The sequence below is a fragment of the Symphalangus syndactylus genome, chromosome 13 (assembly GCF_028878055.3).
Source record: "Symphalangus syndactylus isolate Jambi chromosome 13, NHGRI_mSymSyn1-v2.1_pri, whole genome shotgun sequence".
Lineage (NCBI taxonomy): Eukaryota > Metazoa > Chordata > Mammalia > Primates > Hylobatidae > Symphalangus > Symphalangus syndactylus.
This window is the reverse complement of record NC_072435.2, coordinates 118,672,828-118,698,904: the sequence shown is the minus strand read 5'-3', so window position 1 is coordinate 118,698,904 and position 26,077 is coordinate 118,672,828. Positions and strand designations below refer to the sequence as shown.

General features: G+C 50.6%; 1 protein-coding gene across 7 annotated transcripts in view; it reads left to right on the top strand.

Moving 5' to 3' along the window:
* Positions 1-19,114, top strand: part of ABCB9 (ATP binding cassette subfamily B member 9) — a 47,812-nt gene extending 28,698 nt beyond the window's left edge. For 4 of the 7 annotated variants that reach the window (XM_063614672.1, XM_063614671.1, XM_063614670.1 and 1 more), the window contains 6 exons: positions 1,297-1,425; positions 4,975-5,163; positions 5,685-5,858; positions 10,888-11,047; positions 13,960-14,096; positions 17,925-19,114. In XM_063614672.1, coding sequence (XP_063470742.1) covers positions 1,297-1,425; positions 4,975-5,163; positions 5,685-5,858; positions 10,888-11,047; positions 13,960-14,096; positions 17,925-18,185 — 1,050 coding nt within the window. In that variant the 3' untranslated portion in view covers positions 18,186-19,114. The remainder of the gene's footprint in view (positions 1-1,296; positions 1,426-4,974; positions 5,164-5,684; positions 5,859-10,887; positions 11,048-13,959; positions 14,097-17,924) is intronic. The other 3 variants (XM_063614673.1, XM_063614674.1, XM_063614675.1) reach the window with 3 other exon arrangements.
* The last annotated feature ends 6,963 nt before the right edge of the window (positions 19,115-26,077 follow it).

Genomic DNA, 26,077 nt, shown 5'->3' with positions numbered 1-26,077 from the left:
TCCACCTCCTGGGTTCAAGCAATTCTCCTGCCTCAGCCTCCTGCATAGCTGGGACCACAGGCGCCCGCCACCATGCCTGGCTAATTTTTGTATTTTTGGTAGAGACAGGGTTTCACTATGTTGGCCAGGCTGGTCTCGAACTCCTGAGCTCAGGTGATCCACCCACATCAGCCTCCCAAAGTGCTGGGATTACAGGCGTGAGCCACCGCGCCCGGCTGAGAATCTTTCCCGGAAGCAAGGCTGCCCCTCTCTCCCGCTCACCTGGCGTGGGGTGGCAGGGTGGGAGCTTTCTTTTCCCAGCTGGGGAAACATCCTTGCTGACGTGGGGAGTCAGCAGGTCCCTAGGCCACTTTCGGGCAGGTCTCCTGTCACAGCCACACACACTCCCGACAGTGTATGGCACACTCCTGGGAGTGAGTCACAGCCCCTCCTTGGAGGATGGGGAGCACTTGGATCATGTCACTGTTGCACTGGCCACACATGGGAGGTGGGCAGGTCAGGGCATAGCTGCAGAGGAATGAGGAGGGTTTGGAGTGAGAGGGAGGAGGGAGCTGGTGGTCTACAGGGGAGCCAGGGGACAGAGGATATCTGGGACTTCCTGGTGCTGCCACCTCCCCAAAGTACCAGCCAAGGAGGAGAGGAGGGGCTAAGGGCCAGCTCAGCTGGCTGATCCTCTTAGCAATCTGTCCACTGGCGGGGGGATCCTTTGCAGCTTCCACCAAGGCACAGTGGCCCAGACAGCAGCCTAGTTCTGGCTGGGCATGAGGAGGACAGATGGAGTCCCTGACTGGGGTGTGGGCTGCCATGGGTACTCAGACTCCACTCCCTTCCCAGATGCCCCCCAGGTACAGGAGGAAGGCATGGGCACCCCCATCACAGCCCGTTCTTCACAGAACCCCTCTGGGGGAGGAAACAGAGAGCTTGCTGTGTGACCTTAGCCAGGGCACTTGCCCTCTCTGAGTCATGCTCTTCCCCATAAGGAGGACGAATAGTTCCCACGTGGCCAAGCTGAGGAGCCTGGGGGTGGCATGTGTGTGCCAGGGCCTCACAAAGAAAGCCTTGTTCTGTGGCCAAGCCCACAGCCTGCTCCAGCTGGAGGCCTCTGTAGGGAAATGCTCGGGGCAGGGGAAGGCATGAGTGACAAGCCTTGGAAGACACCCCTGCCAACGGCTGGCATTTCAGTTTGTGGCTGGGTCTGCCCTCACCTCCCCTTGTAGCCTGGGATGGGGCAGGGAATGGGGGATGGTGGGGGATCTAAGGTCCCCCCGACCCACATCCCCTCTCCCTCTGCCCCAGCTCACACTGCTGGTGGTCCAGGTCAGCATCCTCTACTACGGGGGCCACCTTGTCATCTCGGGCCAGATGACCAGCGGCAACCTCATCGCCTTCATCATCTACGAGTTTGTCCTGGGAGATTGTATGGAGGTGAGAGGCCAGTGTGTCCGGGGATCCAGAGAGAAGGGAGGGGTTTGGGGAAGAGGGATCTTAATGGGGTGGGGGGGTTCCAGGGACTCTGACAGTGTGGTATTTCTCTCTAAGGTAAGTAGGGGAGACAGCATGATCATATCAAGAATGATAATACTAGGCAGGGCATGGTGGCTCACGCCTATAATCCCAGAACTTTGGGAGGCGGAGGCGGGTGGATCACTTGAGGTCAGGAGTTCGAGACCAGCCTGGCCAATGTGGTGAAACCCCATCTCTACTGAAAACACAAAAATTAGCCAAGCGTGTTGGTGGGTACCTGTAATCCCAGCTACTTGAGAGAAGAATTGCTTGAACCCTGGAGGCAGAGGTTGCAGTGAGCTGAGATCGCACCACTGCACTCCGGGCGAGACTCCGTCTCAATAAATAAATAGGCAAGTCGAGTATGGTGGCATGTGTCTGTAGTCCCAGGTCCTCAGGAGGCTGAGGCAGGAGAATCGCTTGAACCCAGGAGGCAGAGGTTGCAGTGAGCCAAGATCGCGCCACTGCACTCCAGCCTGGGCAACCAAAGCGAAACTCCATCTCAAAAAAAAACAAAAGAAACAAAGAATGATAATACTACCAACAAGTGACAGCAACACCCTTTAGGGACAGAGGTGATTTCAGGAAATGGTCTTAACAGCTCTGTGAGAAGTTGAAGTGATGTGGAAATTCCCATTTCTCAGAAAAGAAAACCGAACCCAAGCAGTGAAGTGACTCGCCCACCACATTTGCTCGGGAACGGGCTCAGGGCCAGCCGGGTCTGACTTCCTCCCAGCCTACTTCCAGTGTAGCGCCTCGGAAATGCAAGGGTGTTTTAGATTGTCTTGATTTTGGTTTCCACACAAGCAGATCCTGAGACAGAATTGGAGTGCAACAGATTTGTTTGGGAGGTGATCTCAGGAAACGGGGGTGGGAGTGGAAAGTGAGACGTGGAAGGAAGGAAGTCAGCAGAGTGAGTGGTGGAGCCAGTTACCAGTGTGGGCAACTGAGGTGGGATCCTTCTAGCGGACAGGGTAGGATACCAGCGCCAGAGTCATCCCATCTGAGGGCCAGGGAGCTGGGGTGTTTACACCCAAGCTGCCATCAGTCATTGCTCAAGGTCAGCCTGGAGTGAGGGTGTTAATTCTCTTGTCTGCCCCACTCCCACAAAAAAGCCCGCATTCCGCAGGCAGTAAGAGGTTGGGCCTTTGTGTGCTGCGCTGATAAGGCTCAAGGATGTTGGTGGGGTGTTCCTAGCATCTGCTACTCAGGCCATTGCATCTGCTGGAGAATCACACCTGCGGTATTATTTGACTCAGCAGTAATTCTGCCCCTAGGAATCCATGCTTCAAGAGTACTCACAGCAGTGGGCGAAGATGTATGTCCCGAAATGTTCAGTGCAGTGTTGTTTGTTTATTATTATTACTATTTGAGACAGAGTCTCACATTGTCACCCAGGCTGGGGTGCAGTGGTGTGATCATGACTCACTGCAGCCTTGACCTCCTGGACTCAAGTGATATTCCTACCTTAGCTACTTGAGTAGCTGGGGTTACGGTCACATGCCACCACACCCAGCTAATTTTTTTCTTTTTAATTTTTTTTTTTTTTTTGAGACGGAGTCTTGCTCTGCCTCCCAGGCTAGAGTACAGTGTTGCAATCTTGGCTCACTGCAACCTCTGCCTCCCGGGTTCAAGCTATTCTCCTGCCTCATCCTCCCCAGTAGCTGGGACTATAGGCACGCACCACCATGCCCAGCTAATTTTTGTACCTTTTTTTTTTTTTTTTTTTTTTTTTGAGACGGAGTCTCGCTCTTTCACCCAGGCTGGAGTGCAGTGGCGCGATCTCGGCTCACTGCAGGCTCCGCCCCCCGGGGTTCACGCCATTCTCCTGCCTCAGCCTCCCACGTAGCTGGGACTACAGGCGCCTGCCACCTCGCCCGGCTAATTTTTTGTATTTTTAGTAGAGACGGGGTTTCACCGTGTTAGCCAGGATGGTCTCGATCTCCTGACCTCGTGATCCGCCCACCTCGGCCTCCCAAAGTGCTGGGATTACAGGCGTGAGCCACCGCGCCCGGCTAATTTTTGTACTTTTAGTAGAGAAGGGGTTTCACCATGTTGGCCAGCTGATCTCGAACTTCTGACCTCAAATGATCCGCCTGCCTCGGCCTCCCAAAGTGCTGGGATTACAGGCGTGAGCCACTGTGCCCGGCCAGCTCTGGGGTTTTGAGTGTTTACTACCAGCTGTTGCTGTTGTCTTCACAGTAACAGGACACAGATGCTGATATCACCGCCTTATCACCAATGAGGACATTCAGCACCTAAGAGCCTGAACTCAGGAGACAGATGGGCCTGGATTCAAATCCTGGCTCTGCCACTTCTAGGCTATGTGACCTGGGCCAAGTTACTTGAGCCCTCTGTGCCTGAGTTTCCTCATCAGTTAAAAAAGGAGATAATGTTGGAACCTACCTCCTAACATACACAGCATGCTCGGCCGGGCACAGTGGGCCACACCTGTAATCCCAGCACTTTGGGAGGCTGAGCCAGGCGGATTCCTTGAGCTCAGAAGTTCCAGACCAGCCTGGGCAACATGGTGCAACCCCGTTTCTACTGAAAATACAAAAAATTAACCGGGCGTAGTGGTGGCTCATGCCTGTGGTCCCAGCTACTCGGGAGGCTGAGGTTGGAGAATTGCTTGAACTCGGGAGGCAGAAGTTGCAGTGAGCAGGATCACACCACTGCACTCCAGCCTGGGTGACAGAGTGAGACCCTCCTCTCAAAAACAATAAATAAAAAGAGAATACTTAAGAAAATGGGCCGTTATTATGATTTACATTCATACTCTATGTATTTTTACCCAAGGAGAATATATTTATTTGTAGTACACATTAAGACCCATTTTGAAAACTGAAATCAAGCCAGGTCTGGTGACTCATGCCTGTAATCCCAGCACTTTGGGAGGGTGAGGTGGGCGGATCACTTAAGGTCAGGAGTTTGAGACCAGCCTGGCCAACATGGTGAAACCCTGTCTCTACTAAAAATACAAATATTAGCTGGGCGTGGTGGCGAGTACCTGTAATCCCAGCTACTCTGGAGGCTGAGGCAGGAGAATCACTTGACTTGGGAGGCGGAGGGTGCAGTGAGCCAAGATTACACCAATGCACTCCAGCTTGGGCGACAGAGGGAGACTCTATCTTAAAAAAAAAAAAAAAAAAAACAGCTATGCTATGGCAATTGAAAGACCAAGGCTGGATTCCCACTGTGCCACACCCCTGCCGGTTCCTTCGATTCCATCTGCTCCTGTGGGGATGATGGCACCCACTCAGCTGGATGGCCGGGAGAGTGCCGGTGATGCTGCTGTCCTCACCTCCCCTTACTGTCGTTATCTAATGCACCAGTGGGTGGTCAGGTGGCCTCCTGCACCTCCCCGCCAGAACTCCTTGCTTTCTCTGTACCTGCCTCATCTCTCTAGTAACGGGTGGGTCCCAGGAGTCGGGTATCGGTGGGACAGGAACGCGTGTCTCCTCTCCCCAGTCCGTGGGCTCCGTCTACAGTGGCCTGATGCAGGGAGTGGGGGCTGCTGAGAAGGTGTTCGAGTTCATCGACCGGCAGCCGACCATGGTGCACGATGGCAGCTTGGCCCCCGACCACCTGGAGGGCCGGGTGGACTTTGAGAACGTGACCTTCACCTACCGCACTCGGCCCCACACCCAGGTCCTGCAGGTGAGGGCGCGGCCTGAGGCCTGCCAGAATCAGTCTTTCCATCACCCCATTTCTCGTGCACCTCCTATACACCAGGCTGTGGCAGGGCAGCTGGGAATATGTCAGGCAACATCCTTGCCCTCCAGGAGTTTTGGGCTCCAGTTGGGGAAGACAGATACTTAACAGAATGATTCCAGATAATAAGTGCTACAAAGAAAACGGATCAGGGTGCTGTGGTAGGGATGGTCCATGGGAATGGTGGTAACAGTCAAGAAGGGGTTCTTGGAGGAGGTGACATTTGAAGTGAGACCTCACCGGGGGGCTCCCTGCAGAGAGAACATTCCAGACAGAGGAAACAGCAAATCTCAAGGTGCTTCCAAGTCCTAGTGTCTTAGAAAGAACGTTTAGGGGCCAGCAGTGCCCAAGTGAGGGAGAGGCACATGGGGTGGGCTGGGAAGGGCACCCACCTATGTTCAAGGCCAGGGCATCCAGTCCTGGACGTGAGCCAATAACCCCACACTGTGCCTGTGTGTTCTTTGCAGAATGTCTCCTTCAGCCTGTCCCCCGGCAAGGTGACGGCCCTGGTGGGGCCCTCGGGCAGTGGGAAGAGCTCCTGCGTCAACATCCTGGAGAACTTCTACCCCCTGGAAGGGGGTCGGGTGCTGCTGGACGGCAAGCCCATCAGCGCCTACGACCACAAGTACTTGCACCGTGTGGTATGTGGATGGGCCTGGGCCACACTCCTTCGCCCTTTCTGCATCTAACCGTCTTTCTTGTGAGCTGTAACAGGTGCGGAAGAGGGCACTAGAGATAAATGGACAGTTCAAAGAATTATCACCAATTACAATGCCCTCCTAGAGAAACAGAACATTCTTGTCTGGACGCGGTGGCTCACTCCTGTAATCCCAGCATTTTGGGAAGCTGAGGCTGGAGGATCCCTTGAGGCCAGCCTGGACAACATAATGAGACTCCGTCTCTATTAAAAAAGAAAAAAAGGGCAGATGTGATGGCCCACACCTGTAATCCCAGCACTTTGGGAGGCCGAGGCGGGTGGATTGCTTGAGCTCAGGAGTTCAAGACGAGCCTGGCCAACATGGCGAAACCCCATCTCTACTAAAAATACAAAAATTAGCCGGGTGTGGTGGCGCATGCCTGTGATCCCAGCTCCTCAAGAGGCTGAGGCACGAGAATCACTTGAACCCAGGAGGTAGAGGTTGCAGTGAGCCGAGATTGGGCCACTGCACTGCAGCCTGGGCAACAGAATGAGACTCTGTCTCAAGAAAAAAAAAAGAAATAGAACATTCTGGCACTCCAGAAGCCTCCTCCCCCACGCCATGTGTCCCTTCTCTTTCCCCAAGAAGTAATGTCTTGACTTTTAGAGTCTTCATGTTCTTGCTTTTCATTGGTTCTGACATCTCTGTGTGCACCGCTGAACAGCAGAGCTCTGTGCTGCCTGCTCGGAACTTCATCTGGGTAGAATCGTGATTGGTGTGTGGATTAGTTTGTGTCTTGTGTCTCCCACTCGACATTGTGAGCCATCCAGGTTGAGGCTGGGGACAGAGTTCATTCATTTTCATTGCTGGGTGATAACCCACTGTACAAATGTTTATCACAATTATTTATGCATTCTGGATATTTGGGTTGTTTCCCTTTATTTTTTTTTTTTTTGAGATGGAGTCTTGCTCTGTTGCCCAAGCTGGAGTTCAGTGGTGCGATCTCAGCTCACTGCAGCCTCCACCTCCTGGGTTCAAGCTATTCTCCTATCTCAGCCTCCCTAGTAGCTGGGATTACAGGACTGTGCCACCATGCCCGACTAATTTTTGTATTTTTAGTACAGACAGGGTTTCACCGTGTTGCCCAGGCTGGTCTCGAACACTTGACCTCAGGTGATCAGCCTGCCTTGGCCTCCCAAAGTATTAGGTTTATAGGCGTGAGCCACTGTGCCTCGCTGGGTTGTTTCCCTTTATATTTTATTTTGTTTATTTATTTTTATGTATTTTTTTTTTTGGAGACAGAGTCTCGCTCTGTTGCCCAGGCTGGACTGCAGTGGAATGATTTCGGCTCACTGCAAGCTCCACCTGACGGGTTCACGCCATTCTCCTGCCTCAGTCTCCCAAGTAGCTGGGACTACAGATGCCCACCGCAACGCCTGGCTAATTTTTTGTATTTTTAGTAGAGACGGCATTTCACCATGTTAGCCAGGATGGTCTCGATCTCCTGACCTCGTGATCCACCTGCCTCGGCCTCCCAAAGTGCTGGGATTACAGGCATGAGCCACCGCACCCGGCCTATTTTTATTTTTTTGAGACAGGGTCTCCCGCTGTTGCCCAGGCTGGAGTGCAGTGGCACAGTCACAACTTACTGCAGCCTCAGAGTCCTGTGCTCAAGTCATCCTCCCACCTCCGCCTCCCAAGTAGCTGGGACTGCAGGCACATGCCACTATGCCCAGCTAATTTTATTTTTTTGTGGACATGTGGTCTCACCATGTTGCCTAGGCTGATCTCAGACACCTGGCCTCAAGTGATCCTCCTGCCTCAGCCTCCCAAAGTGCTGGGATGACAGGTGTGAGCCTCTGCCCCCAGCCTGTTTTTCAGTTTGTTTTGTTTTACCATTACCAAAAATACCAGTGTGGGATGTGGACAATTTTGTCTATGTTTTCTGGTGTACATGAGTATGCCCTCCCAAGGTATAATCCTAAGAGTAGAAAGCTTGGTGATAGTGGATGTACATCCCCAACTGCAGTAGTTTCTGTCACAACAGCTATGCCCAGGTGGTTATACCAATTTACATTTTACAATTTACATTCTACAAGCAGTGAAGGAGTTTCAGCTGTTCCACATTTAGGTCATCTCCAGTACTCAAAATAGGCTATTCATGACTGGACAGTTTTTAGTAATCCTTTCAGAAAAAGAACTGTAACACCTGTCCCTGTGCTGGCCTAAGAGCAGGGATGCCCTGGATGGTTGCTCAGGTTGTGCACTGTCCAAGAAATATAAACTGTTAAGAGAGCACCATTTACATCATCAACATAAATTATGTGAAAGCCTGAGTGTTGGCACAGAGATTCCAGAACTCCTAGCCAAGTTCTAGATGGTGGCGAGGGCCATGGGTTGTGAAATCTGCCCACACCATGTGCATGTAACCAGAGGTAGATTGTTGTGAAATGGTGCCAAGTGGGGGGCCACCAGGCTGCTGCTCACCAGTTTTAGAAGAGGCCCCTGGGCAGAGCTGTTCACACTTTGCAGTAGGTACCACGCTTTGATTCTCAGACACCTAACATTGTCAGTCCTGAATTTTTGCTAACTGGTGAGAATGTAGTGGTAGCTTATTGTGGTCTTTTGCATTTTCCTGATGACTGAAGATATTAAACACCTTTTCATATATTTATTGGCCATTTGGTTTTCTTTTTCATGAATAGCCTCTCTTAATTATTTATTTATGTACTTTTTCTTTTCTTTTTTTTTTTTTTTAAGATGGAGTCTCACTCTGTCGCACAGGCTAGAGTGCTGTGGCATGATCTCGGCTCACTGCAATCTCTTCCTTCTGGGTTCAAGCAATTCTCCTGCCTCAGCCTCCCGAGTAGCTGGGACTACAGGCACATACCATCACACCTGGCTAATTTTTTGTAGTTTTAGTAGAGACAAGGTTTCACCATGTTGGCCAGGCTGGTCTCGAACTCCTGACCTCAAGTGATCCACCCACCTCAGCCTCCCAAAATGCTGGGAGTGAGCCGTGGCGCCTGGCCTATTTATGTACTTTTTGTTTGAGATAGAATCTCACTCTGTCACCCAGGCTGGAATGTGATGGTGTGATCATGGTTCACTGCAGCCATGACGTCCTGGGCTCAAGCAATCCTCCCACATCAGCCTCCTGAGGGACTGTAGGTGCACACCACCACATCTGGTCAAATTTTTTTTTTTTTTCGAGATGGAGTTTTGCTCTTGTTGCCCAGGCTGGAGTACAATGGTGCAATCTCGGCTCACCACATCCTCCGCCTTGAGGGTTCAAGCAATTCTCCTGCCTCATCCTCCCGAGCAGCTGGGATTACAGGCATGCGCCACCACACCTGGCTAATTTTGTATTTTTAGTAGAGACGGGGTTTTCTCCATCTTGGTCAGGCTGGTCTCGAACACTTGACCTCAGGTGATCCGCCCACCTCGGCCTCCCAAAGTGCTAGGATTACAGGCATGAGCCACCATGTACACCTGGCCAATTTTTAAATTATTTTGTAGAGACGGGTTCTCACTGTGTTGCTCAGGCTGATCTCAAACTCGGGGGCTCAAGCCATCCTCCCACCTTAGCCTCCCAAAGTGCTGGGGTTACAGGTGTGAACCACCATTCCTGGCCTCTATCTTTAAATTTAAAATGTTAATTTCTTTTTTTTTTTTTTTTTTTTTTGAGACGGAGTCTCGCTGTCGCCCAGGCTGGAGTGCAGTGGCAGGATCTCGGCTCACTGCAGGCTCCGCCCCCCGGGGTTCACGCCATTCTCCTGCCTCAGCCTCCCGAGTAGCTGGGACTACAGGCGCCCGCCACCTCGCCCAGCTAATTTTTTGTATTTTTAGTAGAGACGGGGTTTCACCGTGTTAGCCAGGATGGTCTCGATCTCCTGACCTCGTGATCCGCCCACCTCGGCCTCCCAAAGTGCTGGGATTACAGGCGTGAGCCACCGCGCCCGGCTAAAATGTTAATTTCTATAAACATTTTAAAACAATAAATTTTAAAACAAATTAAAAACAATAAAATGTTACAAGCTAATCATATTCTCATAGTTGTAATGAATCTTGTAACTGTGACATGAATGTCGCCCTCCACCTTACCTTTTGAATTCCACCACGTGGAGGTAGCCAGTGTTAACAGTTTAGTAAACATCCTTTTCAATGTGTTTCCTATCTTTATAGAAATATATCAATATATGAAGGTACATGTTTATAATTTTTTTAAACAAGAATAGAATCATGCTATGTATATGTATCTATTGCAATTCAGTTTTAAGGGTGCACTGTCACTATTTAACCAATCCCCATTTATGGACACCTAGATTGTTTCCATTTTAATTTAATTAATTAACTAACTTTTGCTACTTATGGTGTTGCAATGATATCTTCCATACTATATATTTTTTTCATTTTGTAGATATGGGATCTTGCTGTGTTTCCCAGGCTGGTCTTGAACTCCTAGACTAAAGCAATTCTCCTGCCTCTGCCTCCCTAAGTGCTGGGATTACAGGCATGAGCCACCAGGCCTGGCCATACTATTATTTTTGTAGGCCCAGATGCCTGAAACTGTAATCTAGAGAGGATAGCTCCTTTAAATTGTTCTCTTAGAAGGGAGGGGACCACCGCCAGGGCAGTCTGTGTGACCTGGAGCCCTGCTGTGGCCTCTTGCTTCCTGAGATGGGCAGACTCATTCACAGCAACATTCTATATTCATTCTATCCCTCTTTCTTTTTTTCCAGGACAGGGATGGCCAGTGAGCTTTCTCTCGGAGGTCAGGGAACTTGGCTTATCCCAGAGCAGCAAATGTAAAAGGCCCCAGTTTGCTGATTAGGGGAGGCTGAGGGCTTGTGGGTACAGGCGGGAATCGCTGTTGAGGAAGAAGAGAGGCAGCTCAGTGCAGTCACTGGGCCCCGATCAGGTTTCAGGCCTGAGACTGCTGACGTCTCCAGGCCCCAGGCAGCAAGGCTGCTGGGGACAGCTGGATGAACACATTCCTGGCCTCTCATGCCCCATGCTCCCTCCTCCCCAGATCTCCCTGGTGAGCCAGGAGCCCGTGCTGTTCGCCCGCTCCATCACAGACAACATCTCCTATGGCCTGCCCACTGTGCCCTTCGAGATGGTGGTGGAGGCCGCGCAGAAGGCCAACGCCCACGGCTTCATCATGGAACTCCAGGACGGCTACAGCACAGGTGCGGAGCCGGGGGTGGCCCCTCTCCTGGGCCCACAGGGTCACCCTCAGGGACATAGCCCTCTGAGTTAAGCACTGCCCTCTGCCACTTGCTCTTTTTTTGTAGAGATGGGGTCCGGCTACGTTACCCAGGCTAGACTCGAACCTCCTGGGCTCAAGCAATCTTCCTGTAATCCCCAAAGTGCTGGGATTCCAGGCATGAGCCACTGTGCTCCGACTCAGCAAAGTATTTATTAAGTAAATTATTATAGAAGCCCATACACTGGAATATTATGCTGCTGGGAAAAAGAGGAAGTAGAAGGAGAAGGAGGTGGAGGCAGAGGAGGAGGCAGCTCTCCATATATCAGTATGGAAAGGTCACTGAGATATGATGCTAAGCGAGAAGAGCCAGGTGCAGAGTATAAGGAGCTGTTTTTCTTCCTATTAAAGGATTGGGGAGATAAAAATAACATGTTCATATTTGCATAAAGAAACTAGACAAGGACATGTAAGCAACTAATGAAAGACTTTTTGGTGGGAGCAGGAGGGAACTGAAGAAAGGACTTAATCTTTTCATTATTTATAGTTTTATGTATTTTTAGATTTTATTTTATTTTATTTTTTTGAGGCAGGGGCTTGCTCTGTCACCCAGGTGGGAGTGCAGCGGTGTGATCACGGCTCATTGCAGCCTCAACCTCTTGGGCTCAAGCTATCCTCCTGCCCCATTTTTTATTTTTGTTGTAGAGGTGGGGTCTTGCTATGTTTCCCAGGCTGGTCTCAAATTCCTGGGCTCGTGCAATCCTCCTGCCTCCCAAAGTGCTGCGATTACAGGCATGAGCCATTGTACCCAGCCTATATTTTTAGATTTTTGAACCACACGAATAGCCCCTTTTCAGTAATTAAATATATACAATGTATAGGGAGGGTTGGGGAGATGTTGATCAAAAGATAAAAATTTTCCCTTAGGAATAAGGTCAAGAGACCTGTTGACTATAGTTTTTTGTTTGTTTGTTTTTTAATTGAGACAGTCTCACTCTGTCACCCAGGCTGGAATACAGTGGAGCAATCTTGCCTCACTGCAACCTCCGTCTCCCAGGTTCAAGCGATTCTCCTGCCTCGGCCTCCTGAGTAGCTGGGATTACAAGTGCCCACCACTGCACCTCACTAATTTTTTTTTGTATTGTTAGTAGAGACGGGGTTTCACCATTTTGGCCCAGCTGGTCTCGAACTCCTGACCTCAGGTGATCCGCCTGCCTTGGCCTCCCAAAGTGGTGGGATTTCAGGTGTGAGCCACCGTGCCTGGCCAGCTATAGTTAATAACAGTGTACTGTTTACTTGAAAATAGGTAAGAGAGTAGATTTCAAGTGTTCTTTCTAAAAAAAAAAAGTGATAAATATGTGAGATAATGTATATGTTAACTGGCTTGATTTAGCTATTCCACAGTGTATATGTATTTCAAAGCATCACATTGTACACCATTAAATATGAACTATTTTTACTTGTCAATTTAAAAGAATTTTTAAATAAAAATATACTAAGTATACTAATTTTAAAAAAATTACCTCAATACGAACTTAAGTAGTTCTAGTAATTAATTGATATAATAAATATATATTATTTTAGAATAATGTTTTGGAACTAAATAGAGGTGGTGGTTGTGCAACATTGTGAATGCACTAAATGCCACTGGATTATTCACTTTTTTTTTTTTTTGAAACGGAGTCTTGCTCTGTTGCCCAGGCTGGAGTGCAGTGGCGCAATCTCGGCTCATGGCAACCTCTGCCTCCTGGGTTCAAGTGATTCTCTTGCCTCAGCCTCCCGAGTAGCTGGGATTACAGGCATGTGCCACCACACCCGGCTAATTTTGTGTATTTTTAGTTGAGACAGGGTCTCACCGTGTTAGCCAGGATGGTCTCAATCTCCTGACCTCGTGATCCGCCCACCTCAGCCTCCCAAAGTGCTGGGAGCCACTGCACTCAGCCCGGATTATTCACTTTACAATGGTTATGTTTATGTTATGTCAGTTTCATCTCAGTGAAAGAAAAATGAAATAATAAAGAGCTGGTGGCATGGCCAGGTGCAGTGGCTCACGTCTGTAATCCCAGCACTTTGGAGGCCAAGGCAAGAGGATCGCTTGAGGCCACGAGTTTGAGAACAGCTTGGGCAATGTAGTGAGACCCCACCTCTACAGAAAAATATTTTAAGTTAGCCAGGTATGGTGGCATGCACTGTAGTCTCAGTTACTCAGAAGGCTGAGGCTGGAGGATTGCTTGAACCCAGAAGTTTGAGGCTACAGTAAGCAATGATTGCACTACTGTACTCTAGCGTGGGTGAGAGAGTGAGACCCTGTCTCTAAAATAATAATAATTGATTGACTCAATTTCCTATTGATGGACATTTGAGTCTATTTGTCTTTATTTTTTGCAATAACAACACTGTGGGTCACAAGTGACCTGTGTCTATATTGTTCTGCATGGGAGGAAGTTGGTCCATGGGGAAAATTGGTCCGGGTGGGCTTGCTGGGCCACAGGCCGCACATCTCTGGTGAACACACACAACCTTTGCACTGCACAGACTCATAGACCCAGGGTTATTGCTGCAGCTCTTCAAGCCATGGGGCTCGCTCCAACTCCCCTTCTCCAGGAGGACGGGTGAGGGCCTGTCTCCCTGCAGCCTCACTTGCACTGTGTGCTATCAGATGTTTGGGTTTCTGCCAAAGGAATGGGTGAAAATTGGTAACTTGCTATCAATTCGCATGTAGGCTTAATCTGCATGCCCCTTATGAGTTGGGTGGGGGGAGCATCATTTCATGAGCTTTCAAGCTGTGGGTTCCAGCCCGCCCTTTCCACAGCTGCAGGGCAGGGCCCCTCACTCTTCCCTGGGGCTGCCTGGCCTCACCCATTGCTAAATTGTCTCTGTGCCTCCACCATACAGAGACAGGGGAGAAGGGCGCCCAGCTGTCAGGTGGCCAGAAGCAGCGGGTGGCCATGGCCCGGGCTCTGGTGCGGAACCCCCCAGTCCTCATCCTGGATGAAGCCACCAGCGCTTTGGATGCCGAGAGCGAGTATCTGGTGAGTCACAGGGTGGCAGGCAATGCGGGGGCAGGAGCAGCTCCAGGCGGCCAGAGCCCCCATTGCCCAGCAGATGGGTGCTGAGACGGGCCCCAGGAGCTCAGCCCAGTCAGCCTTCTGGGCTGGTGAATTCCTGGTGTTGAGAGTGGGGAGCCAGGAGCCACTCTGGACCCAGCCTCCAGGCTCCAGGCAGAGCTGTATGGTGTGGGGCAAGAGAAGGCATCAGAATGGGGAGACCTGGGTCATGAGCGGTGGCTCACACCTGTAATCCCAGCACTTTGGGAGGCAGAAGCAGGTGGATCACCTGAGGTCAGGAGTTGGAGACTAGCCTGGCCAACATGGTGAAACCCCATCTCTACTAGAAATACAAAAACTAGCCAGGCGTGGTAGCACATGCCTGTAATCCCAGCTACTTGGGAGGCTGAGGCAGGAGAATTGCTTGAACCTGGGAGGTAGAGGTTGCAGTCAGCTGAGATCGTGCCACTGCACTCCAGCCTGGGTGACAGAGCCAGACTCCATTTGGCTCAAACAAACAGATAAAAACAAAACAAAACAAAACAGGCCCAGTATGATTGTTCATGCCTGTAATCCCAGCACTTTGGGAGGCCAAGGCAGGCGGATCACTTGAGGTCCGGAGTTCAAGACCAGCCTGGTCAATATGGTGAAACCCTGTCTCTACTAAAAATACAAAAATTAGCTGGGCATGGTGGTGCATGCTTGTAACCCCAGCTACTCGGGAGGCTGAGGCAGGAGACTCACTTGAACCCAGGAGATGGAGGTTGCAGTGAGCTGAGATTGTGCCACTGCACTCTAGCCTGGGCGATAGAATGAGACTCCATCTACAAAAAAAAAAGCCTGGGCGCAGTGGTTCATGCCTATAATCCCAGCATTTTGGGAGGCCAAGGCGGGTGGATCACCTGAGGTCAGGAGTTCAAGACCAGCCGGGCCAACATGGTGAAACTCCGTTTCTACTAAAGATACAAAAGTCAGCCAGGTATGGTGGCAGGTGCCTGTAATCCTAGCTACTTGGGAGGCTGAGGCAGGAGAATAGCTTGAACCTGGGAAGCAGAGGTTGCAGTGAGCCGAGATTGCATCACTGCATTCCAGCCTTGGCAACAGAGCGAGACTCCGTCTCAAAAAACAAACAAAAACAAAAAACAGAATGGGGATACCTGGACTAGCAGCTCCGTCCTACAGTTTACAACTGTGTAACCTCAAGCTAGTGCTTCCCCTCTGAGTTTCATTCTCACTGGTCAGGTGGGCCCAGTCATGTATTTGCAGATGGCTAGCAACCTCAGTCTATGCGGATTGATTCACTTATTACACAGAGAGTTACTGAGCTCTTCTCAGGCACCAGGCACCATTCTGGGGTTATCGTGGTGGGCTGACCAGACAAAGACCCTTGTCCCCATGGTGTTTCCATTCCAGTGGGGAAGGCAGATAAGAAACAAGGAAGGCCAGGCGTGGTGGCTCACGCCTGTAATCCCAACACTTTAGGAGGCCGAGGCCGGCGGATCATGAGGTCAGGTGTTTGAGACTAGTCTGGCCAACATGGTGAAACCCTGTCTCTACTAAAAATACAAAAATTAGCTGGGTGTGGTGGCAGGTACCTGTAATCCCAGCTACTTGGGAGGCTGAGGCAGGAGAATGGCTTGAACCCAGGAGGCGGAGTTTGCAGTGAGCCAAGATCGCGTGACTGCACTCCAGTCTGGACAACAGAGCAAGACTCCATCTCAAAAAAAAAAAACAAAAAAAACAAGGAAACAAGCATGCGTTCACCCCGTGGCCTGTGCTACAAAGCAAATGAAACAGTCTTGGGACACCAGGAGATTGGGAGGGGTCACCGTTGTCAAAGGTAAACACAGCTGGGCGCTAGCAAAAGCCATAAAAGAGATTTTATGCAGTAACTCCTGACAGTGGGGAAGGAGCCGTGTTCCATCCCAGTTTGGTGGTGACGGGCATTTTAAAGGGAGAATGAGGGGATAGGGAGGGGAGCAGGCAGAGGCCCCCATGAAAACTAAAAGCAAGCCCAGTGGACAGCCAAGAGGCTACCTGTGTCTAGCTGTCCATTTCAAGGGAATGGCTTTCAGGTCCTTAAGAGAGACACTTCTGAGATGCAAGAGATCACATACACATCTCAGAGGGACAGAGGAAGGAGTCACAGTTGTAAGCCTTTTTAGTAAACACTCCAAGAAAAAGAGGTTGGGGCCAGTCAGCAGGTGTTGACTAAAACACAGCAAATTCTCCTGGCCAAGCTGAGCTTTCTCACACAGGCACTTGAATGGGGGCTGTGGTCATCCCAGGGATATGGCTTTCTGCTGCTAGAAGCCATGCTAGAGTTTGGTTACTTAGCACAGCGGTTTGGATGGAGTCACCATGTGCCAAGAGTTCTGTGGTTCTCACCATTAGAACCAAGGCCATCAGGTGCCATCTGAGCTGAGACATGAAAGAAGAGAAGCCAGTGGTGGAGAGTTCTGGAGGTAAGAACGTGCCAGGAGGAAGGGTCAGCAGGTGCCAAGGCCCGGAGTGGAGAATGAGCTTGGCAAGTTCAAAGCCAAAAGGTCAGTGTGGCTGGTGGGTGGGGATTGAATGGAGAGGGGTAAGGACAAAGTTGCAGGGAGGCAAACTCCTCGGCTTCTAGTACAGAGTTTGGATTGTTTGTAAAAATTAATAGGCTTTATTTTTGTTGTTGTTGGTTTTTGTTTGTTTTGAGACAAGGCCTTGCTCTGTCACCCAGGCTGGCACGCAGTGGCACAATCACAGTTCTCCCGGGCTCAAGCGATCCTCCAACCTCCTAGCCTCCTGAGTAGCTGGGACTACAGCTGCATGCCACCACACACAGCTAATTTTTTATATTTTTTGTAGAGACGGGGTTTCGCCATGTTGCCCAGGCTGGTCTCAAACTCCTGAGCTCAAGGGATCCACCTGCCTCGGCCTACCAAAGTGCTGGGATTACAGGTGTGAGCCACTGCTTCCAGTGGCTTTATTTTTTAGAGCGGTTTTAGGTTTAAAGAAAATTAAACGGAGGCTGGGTGTGGTGGCTCACACCTATAATCCTGGCACTTTAGGAGGCCAATGCGGGAGGATGGCTTGAGGCCAGGAGTTCAAGATGAGCCTAGGAAACATAGTGGGACACCCATCTCTACAAAAAAATACAAAAATTAGCTGGGCACGATGGTGCATGCCTGTGGTCCCAGCTACTTGGAAGGCTGAGGCAGGAGGATTCCTTGAGGCCAGGAGGTTGAGGATACAGTGAGCTGTGATCGCTCCACTGCACTCTAGCCTGGGCCACAGAGCAAGACCCTGTCTCAGAAAGAAAAGAAAAAGGAGGGAGGCTGGTCACTTGAGGTCAGGAGTTCGAGACCAGCTTGGCCAACATAGTGAAACCCCACCTCTACTAAAAATACAAAACAAAATTAGCTGGGCATGATGGCATGCACCTGTAATCCCCCAGCTACTTGGGAAGCTGAGGCATGAGAATTGATTGAACCCACGAGGCAGAGGTTGCAGTGAGCTGAGATCGCACCGCTGCACTCCAGCCTGGGTGACAGCAAGACTTAGTCAAAAAAAAAAAAAAAAAAAAAAAAGAGGGGGAAGGGAGGGACCAGAAGACTGGAGGGCCAGGGTAGGGCTGATTCCCCCATTCACCAGGTGCCTCGCTGTGTCTGGCCCTGAGCTGTCTCCGTTTAAGAAAAACCAAGGAAGCTGGCCATCCTTTGTGAACTGAGCCTCAGAGAGGTTAAGCATCAGCCCATAGGTGGTGGCATGGAGCACGGTTGCGGGTGGGGCGTCCGTGCCATGCAAGCCAGGCCCCTACTGTCCCCGCAGATCCAGCAGGCCATCCACGGCAACCTGCAGAAGCACACGGTACTCATCATCGCGCACCGGCTGAGCACTGTGGAGCACGCGCACCTCATTGTGGTGCTGGACAAGGGCCGTGTAGTGCAGCAGGGCACCCACCAGCAGCTGCTGGCCCAGGGCGGCCTCTACGCCAAGCTGGTGCAGCGGCAGATGCTGGGGCTTGAGCCCGCCGTGGACTTCACAGCTGGCCACAAGGAGCCTGTAGCCAACGGCAGTCACAAGGCCTGATGGGGGGCCCCTGCTTCTCCCAGTGTGGCAGAGGCCCCGGTGCCTGCCTGGCAGACGTGCCCACGGAGGCCCCCGGTGGTCCCCCGCTGCCCTCCGAGCCCAGGCCTGCAGCACTGGACGACGACCTGCCATGTCCCATGGATCACCGCTTCCTGCATCTTGCCCCTGGTCCCTGCCCCATTCCCAGGGCACTCCCTACCCCTGCTGCCCTGAGCCAATGCCTTCACGGACCTCCCCAGCCTCCTAAGCAAAGGTAGAGCTGCCTTTTTAAACCTAGATCTTACCAGGGTTTTTACTGTTTAGTTTGAGGCACCCCAGTCAACTCCTAGATTTCAAAACCCTTTTTCTAATTGGGAGTAATGGCGGGCACTTTCACCAAGATGTTCTAGAAACTTCTGAGCCAGGAGTGAATGGCCCTTCCTTAGTAGCCTGGGGGATGTCAAGAGACTAGGCCTCTCCCCTTTACCCCTCCAGAGAAGGGGCTTCCCTGTCCCGGAGGGAGACACGGGGAACGGGATTTTCCGTCTCTCCCTCTTGCCAGCTCTGTGAGTCTGGCCAGGGCAGGTGGGGAGCGTGGAGGGCATCTGTCTGCCATCGCCCGCTGCCAATCTAAGCCAGTCTCACTGTGAACCACACGAAACCTCAACTGGGGGAGTGAGGGGCTGGCCAGGTCTGGAGGGGCCTCAGGGGTGCCCCCAGCCTGGCACCCAGCGCTTTCGCCCCTCGTCCACCCACCCCTGGCTGGCAGCCTCCCTCCCCACATCCGCCCTTGTGCTCTGCTGTCTGGAGGCCACGTGGATGTTCATGAGATGCGTTCTCTTCTCTCTTTGGTGGATGGGATGGTGGCAAAGCCCAGGGTCTGGCTTTGCCAGAGGTTGCAACATGTTGGGAGAACCCGGTCAATAAAGTGTACTACCTCTTACCCCTAACCTGACTTCTACTTGGGCCAACTGCCTCATCGCCCAGTTAGGTTTTTCCACCAGACCACGGCTCTCCTCTGAGCCCTCTCTGGTGGAGTTGCAGAGAGACTTTGGGTGGTCCAGGGCCTCCCCCTGTGTCTAGGAGCCCCATCTGCACTCCTTCCATCCCAGGGTCTCTGGTGTAGACATTCCTGTCTGCCTGTCTCCACGGGGATTGCACGGGGGATAGAGACGTTGCCTTGAAATCCCTGAGGCCTCTGCGCTTCCTGGGACAGCTGAACTGAGGCCCAACAAATGCCACCTGTTCTTTTCCATTGAGGCTCAGGCACCCAACACCCACCCCAATCCATGCAGCAGAGAAATATTACCCAGCAGGACAGCTCAATCAGCAGGGAGGTTTGGGCCTGGACACAGGAAGACCCCTGAGGTGGTTATTCTTACTTGCTGAATTGTGAAGAAGTCTGGGGTCCCAGGAGGAGGGCCCTGTGCCAACTGGTAGAGTAGTATTTCAATTTTTTTTTTTTTTGAGACAGAGCCTTGCTCTGCCACCCAGGCTGGAGTGCAGTGGCACAGTCTTGGCTTACTACAATCTCCACCTCCCAAGTTCAAGCGATTCTCCTGCCTCAGCCTCCTGAGTAACTGGGACTACAGGCACTCACCACCACACCCGGCTCATTTTTGTATTTTTAGTAAAGATGGGTTCACTGTGTTGGCCAGGCTGGTCTCAAACTCCTGACCTCAGATGGCCTGCCCACCTTGGCCTCCCAAAGTGCTGGGATTATAGGCGTGAGCCACCGCCCCCGGCCAGCCTTGTCTTTCTCTTATAAAAGCACTTGTCATTGGATTTAGAGGCCACCTAGATAATCCGGGCTGATCTCATCTAGTGGTCCTTTGCATCTGCAAAGACCCTTTTTTCCAAATATGGTCACTTCACAGGTTCAGGGGTTTGACAAGGGAAGCTTTTGGGGGCCACCACTCAGCCTGCTACAGAGGGGAACTTGCAACCTTGGTTGAAGTTAACCTCAGGTCTTCCTTTTTGATTTTAGGAAGCAGAGGGAGTTAAGTTTTCAGAGACTTAGCATATCTTCAGATGTTTCCAGAGAAGTTGGAAATTCCAATTTTCATGTGAGATCAGCTGTTTTTTATGTATTGGCTCAAATTACTTTGACAAAACCGAGGACCAACAAAGCACATGTGTAGAGGTGGTCTCCAGCCTGTGGGTGTCTAGTTTGCAGCGTTAGTGTTGGACATTCCTGTTCTGCAAAGTCCCTCCCAAGGGGCTTCCTGGCACCAGCCCAGCCCCGTTCCAGTCTAAGCTCCTCTCCCATCTGCCTGTCTCTTCTCATCTCTGCACTTTCAGGCTGAGAATTCCAGATTCTTCTCCCTCTCCTATGGAGTTAGCCCCAGAGCCTTGATTTGTAAACCCACACCCAAAAGTATGCCATAGGCAGACAAAAGAACCTTCCAGAGACCGAACTAGCTTCTCTTTAGGAGGTACATAGGAGTTTTAAAAAAGTAATGTTTAGGCCAGATGTAGTGGCTCATGCCTGTAATCCCAGCACTTTGGGAGGCCAAGGTGGGTGGATCACGAGGTCAGGAGTTCAAGACCAGCCTGGCCAACATGGTAAAACCCTGTCTCTACTAAAAACACAAAAATTAGCCGGGCATGGTGGCACACTTCTGTAGTCCCAGCTACTCGGGAGGTTGAGGCAGGAGAATTGCTTGAATCCGGGAGGCAGAGGTTTCAGTGAGCCGAGATCGCGTCCCTGCACTCTAGCCTGGGTGACAGAGCGAGACTGTCTCAAAAAAAAAAAAAAAAGTTTAATTTTGAAATAGTTTTAGATTTACAGAAAAGTCACAAAACAATACAGAAAGTTCCCTTATGCCCCACCCCTCACTGTTTCCTCTTCTCTTAAAATCTCATAGTACTGGAGTACATTTGTCACAACTAGGAAACCAACATAGCATGTCACTATCAGTGAAACTGCAAGCTGTATTTGTGTGTCACTAGTTTTCTCACTGATGTCCTCTTTCTGTTCCAGGGTCCCACATTACATTTAAGATAGGAGTGTTTTTGTTTGTTTGTTTGTTTTTAAAGACAGGTTCTTGCTCTATTGCCCAGACTGGAGTGCAGAGGTGCTATCACAGCTCACTGTAGCCTCAACCTTCTGGGCTCAAGTGATCCTCCCACCTTAGCCTTCAGAGTAGCTGGGGCTACAGGTGCACATCACCATGCTCAGCTAATTTTTTCTTTTTCTTTTTTTTTTTTTTTTTTTGTAGAGACAGGCCTTGCTTTGTTGAACAGGCTGGTCTCAAACCCTGGCCTCAAGCAGTCCTCCCACCTTGGCCTCCCAAAGTGTTGAGCTTATAGGCATGAGCCACCACGCCCGGCCAGAGGTATCATGTTTTCTTTCATTTGTTTTATTTTGGCGGGGTTTTTTGTTTTAGTTTTTGAGACAGGATCTCTCTCTGTCATCCAGGCTGGAGTGCAGTGGCACGATCTTAGCTCACTGCAACCTCTGCCTCCCTGGTTCAAGCGATTCTCCTGGCTCAGTCTTTTGAGTAGCTGGGACTACAGGCGCCTGCCACCACACCCAGCTAAATTTTTTGTGTTTTTAGCAGAGACAGCGTTTCACCATCTTGGTCAGGCTGGTCTTGAACTCCTAGCTTCAAGTAATACACCTGCCTCAGCCTCCCAAAGTGCTGAGATTATAGGCGTGAGCCACTGCGCCCAGCCTAATGTTTTTAAAATTGTTTTTATTGCAGCAACATGCAGATAATATAAAACTTATCATTAGTGACATCTAGTACACTTATGATAACCATCATCATTATCTAATTCCAGGACATTTTCATCACCCTAACAGAAAACCCTATACCCATTAACAGTCACTCCCCAGTTCTTCCTCCACACAGACCCCGGCTGCCAGCATTCTAAAATCTGGCTCTGCAGATTGGCCCCTCTGGCCTTTTCATGTACATGGAACCCTATACTATGTGGCCTTTCGTGTCTGGCTTCTCTCATCATGTGTACAAGGTCCAACCATGTTGTGGCATGAATCAGCACTTTATTCCTTTTTATGGCTGAATAATATCCTATTATATGGCTATGCCCCATTTTGTTTATCCATTCATCCGTTGATAGATATTTGGGCTGTTTCCACCTTTGGGCTATTGTGAATAGTACTGCTATTAGTGCTGCTAATGGTGGGAACATTCATGTTTTGTTGTTGTTGTTGTTGTTGTTGTTGTTTGAGGCGGAATCTCGCTCTGTCACCCAGGCTGGAGTGCAGTAGCGCAATCTCGGCTCACTGCAAGCTCCGCCTCCAGAGTTCATGCCATTCTCCTGCCTCAGCCTCCAGAGTAGCTGGGACTACAGGCGCCTGCCACCACGCCCAGCTAATTTTTTGCGTTTTTAATAGAGACGGGGTTTCACTGCGTTAGCTAGGATGGTCTCGATCTCTTGACCTCGTGATTCACCTACCTCGGCCTCCCAAAGTGCTAGGATTATAGTCGTGAGCCACCGCGCCCAGCCCAACATTCATGTTTTTTTGTGGGAGTTTGCTTTAGCCTCTCTTGGGTAGATGCCTGGGAGTGGAATTGCTGGTCCCATGAGAACTCTACGCTCAACATTTTGAGGAACTGCCAGACTGTGTTCCACAGCGGCTGCACCATTTTGCATTCCCACCAGCAATCCATGAGGGTTGCAATTTCCCCACATCCTCACCAACACTTGTTATTTTCTTTTTTTTTTTTTGAGACAGAGTCTCGCTCTGTCGCCCGGGCTGGAGTGCAGTGGCGCAATCTTGGCTCACTGCAAGCTCTGCCTCCCGGGTTCACGCCATTCTCCTGCCTCAGCCTCCGAGTAGCTGGGACTACAGGCGCCCGCCACCGCACCCGGCTAATTTTTTGTATTTTTTAGTAGAGACGGGGTTTCACCGTGGTCTCGATCTCCTGACTTCGTGATCCGCCCGCCTCGGCCTCCCAAAGTGCTGGGATTACAAGCGTGAGCCACCGCGCCCGGCCAACACTTGTTATTTTCTGGTTTTGTTTTTGTTTTTAATTATCACCATTCAGGGCCAGGAACAGTGGCTCACACCTGTAATCCCAGCACTTTGGGAGTCTGAAGCAGGCAGATCGCTTGAGCCCAGGAGTTCAAGACCAGCCTGGGCAACATGGTGAAACCTCGTCTCTACTAAAAAATCCAAAAACTACTAGCCGGGCGTGGTGGCACACACCTGTGGTCTCAGCTGTTCGTGAGGCTGAAGTGGGAGGATTGCTTGAACTCGGGAGGTGGAGGTTGTGGTGAGCTGATATCATGCCACTGCACTCCAGCCTGGGTGACAGAGTGAGACTCTGTCTCAAAAACAAACAATATAAAATTGTCACCATCCTGGTGGGTGTGGAGAGTTATGACTTTTAAAGCTGACTTTTTTCTGTTACAATTAATTTAGCAAATGTCACTGTCCTCCTTCTGTCCCACACAGTGTGCTGGGTAAACCAGGAGAAAGTAATTGCAGTCGAGGGCTTTGGGGACAGCACAGTTGGCCAGAGAGACAGACGAGGAAACAAGCAGGGATGAGAGAGAATGAAGAGCAGCACGGCGCCCCAGGGCTGGCTTAGTCCTGGCGCCAGGACTTAGTTTACTCTGTCATTGTTTCTCTCCCACATTAGATTTTGTCTTGGTCACTGCTGTATTCCCCAGTGCCTAGAACAGTAGCTGACACATAGTATGTGCTCAGTAAACAGCCATTAAAGAAATGTTTGAGCTGAGCATAGAGGCCCATGCCTGTAATTCCAGCTACTCAGGAGGCTTAGGTGGGAGGATCGCTTGAGTCCACGAGTTTGAGGCTGCCATGAGCTATGATCGTGCCACTGCACTGCAGCCTGGGCCACAGAGCATGACCTTGTCTCTACAAAACTTGAAAAAGAAAGGAATGATTGAACTCTTGGACACACCGTAACATAGTGTGAAAACAATGAACACAGTCCAATCACCTCATTTAACAGACAGGGAAACTGAGGCCCAGAGAAAAGAAATGACTGCAGGGTTATAAATGTATTTAGCAGAATGGCCAAGGCTGGAACACAGGTCCCCACACTCCCTGCTGCTGCCTTCGTCTGGAGAGTGTATTTCAGTTTCCAACTTGCCAGGGCTAAAGACGACCCCGATCCCAGGAAGACGGCAGACTCAGCCCAAGTCAATGGCTGGGGCAGCTGCTGAGCCATGAGAGGTCTCTGAAGTGCCCTGGGGTCCTAGGAGCCCACAGGGACCCTGGTGATGACTTCAGGGTGAAGATGTGCACAAAGAACCTTGCGAGGCAGAGCCCCTTCCCCGTGCCCCCTGCTGTCTGCTGCAGCTCCCCTGTCGACTGGACTGGTCTGTGTCAACCTCGTCCTATGTCGGCAGGTTCAAAAGCCGTGCCTGAGAAAACGGAAACAGCACAGAGGAGGGTTAAGCCCAATGGCCCTGGCTTTTCAGGGTTTTGTTCCAGAACTTTTGGGATCATAAATCTCTTTGGAAATTTGATGAAAATTCTAGAAACTCTCCCCAGAAAAATACCCATACACATAAAGCATTGTATGCAACTTGTGGGAAATGTGTGGTATTTTACAATTCCTCTGTCAGGGGGCTCTGAGTTAAGGACCGTTGCTCCACTGGGATTAAAAATGAAGAATTTAAGAATTAGCCAATAAGAAGTATTGGTGTGGTCGGGCGCCGTGGCTCACGTCTGTAATCCCAGCACTTTGGGAAGCCAAGGCGGGCGGATCACGAGGTCAGGAGATTGAGACCATCCTGGCTAACACAGTGAAACCCCGTCTCTACTAAAAATACAAAAAAAAATTAGCCGGGCGTGGTGGCGGGTGCGTGTAGTCCCAGCTACTCGGGAGGCTGAGGCAGGAGAATGGCGTGAACCCGGGAGGCGGAGCTTGCAGTGCGTGGAGGTTGCACCACTGCACTCCATGGAGCCTGGGCGACAGAGCGAGACTCCGTCTCAAAATAAATAAATAAATAAATAAATAAATAAATAAATAAGAAGTATTAGCATAAGGCAGGACACAGTGGTGCACGCCTGTAGTTTCAGCTCCTCAGGAGCCTGAAACAGGAGGATTGCTTGAGCCTGGGAAGTTGAGGCAGCAGTGAGCCATGATGGCACCACTGCACTCCAGCCTGGGCGACAGAGTGAGACCCTGTCTCAAGAAAAAAAAAAAAATGCTGAGCACTGGTGGCTCACAACTGTAGTCCCAGTACTTTGGGAGGCTGAGGCAGGTGGATCACTTGAGTCTAGGAGTTCAAGACCAGCCTGGGCAACATAGTGAGACCCCATCTCTACTAAAAACTTAAAAAAAAAAGAAAGAAGAAGAAAAATTAGCCAGGTGTGGTGGCGTGTGCCTATAGTCTCAGCAACTCTGAAGGCTGAGGTGGGAAAATTGCTTAAGCCCAGGAATTCAAGGCTGCAGTGAGCTCATAATTGCGCCACTGCACTCCAGCCCGGGTGATAGAGCGAGACCTTCTCTCTAAACAATAAAATAATAATAATAATAGATTGGAAGGCTACACAACCAATTCATGTTGGAGTTTGTCTGGGTATTGAAGACAAAAGCATGAAGATATGCAATACCTTACTTCTTTTTTTTTTTTTTTTTTTTTTTTTTGAGACGGAGTCTCGCTCTGTCACCCAGGCTGGAGTGCGGTGGCGCGATCTCGGCTCACTGCAAGCTCCGCCTCCCAGGTTCACGCCATTCTCCTGCCTCAGCCTCTCCGAGTAGCTGGGACTACAGGCGCCCGCCACCACGCCCGGCTAATTTTTTGTATTTTTAGTAGAGACGGGGTTTCACCATGGTCTCGATCTCCTGACCTCGTGATCCGCCCGCCTCGGCCTCCCAAAGTGCTGGGATTACAAGCGTGAGCCACCGCGCCCGGCCTACCTTACTTCTTTAAGAATAAAAATAGACTTGGCTGGGTGCAGT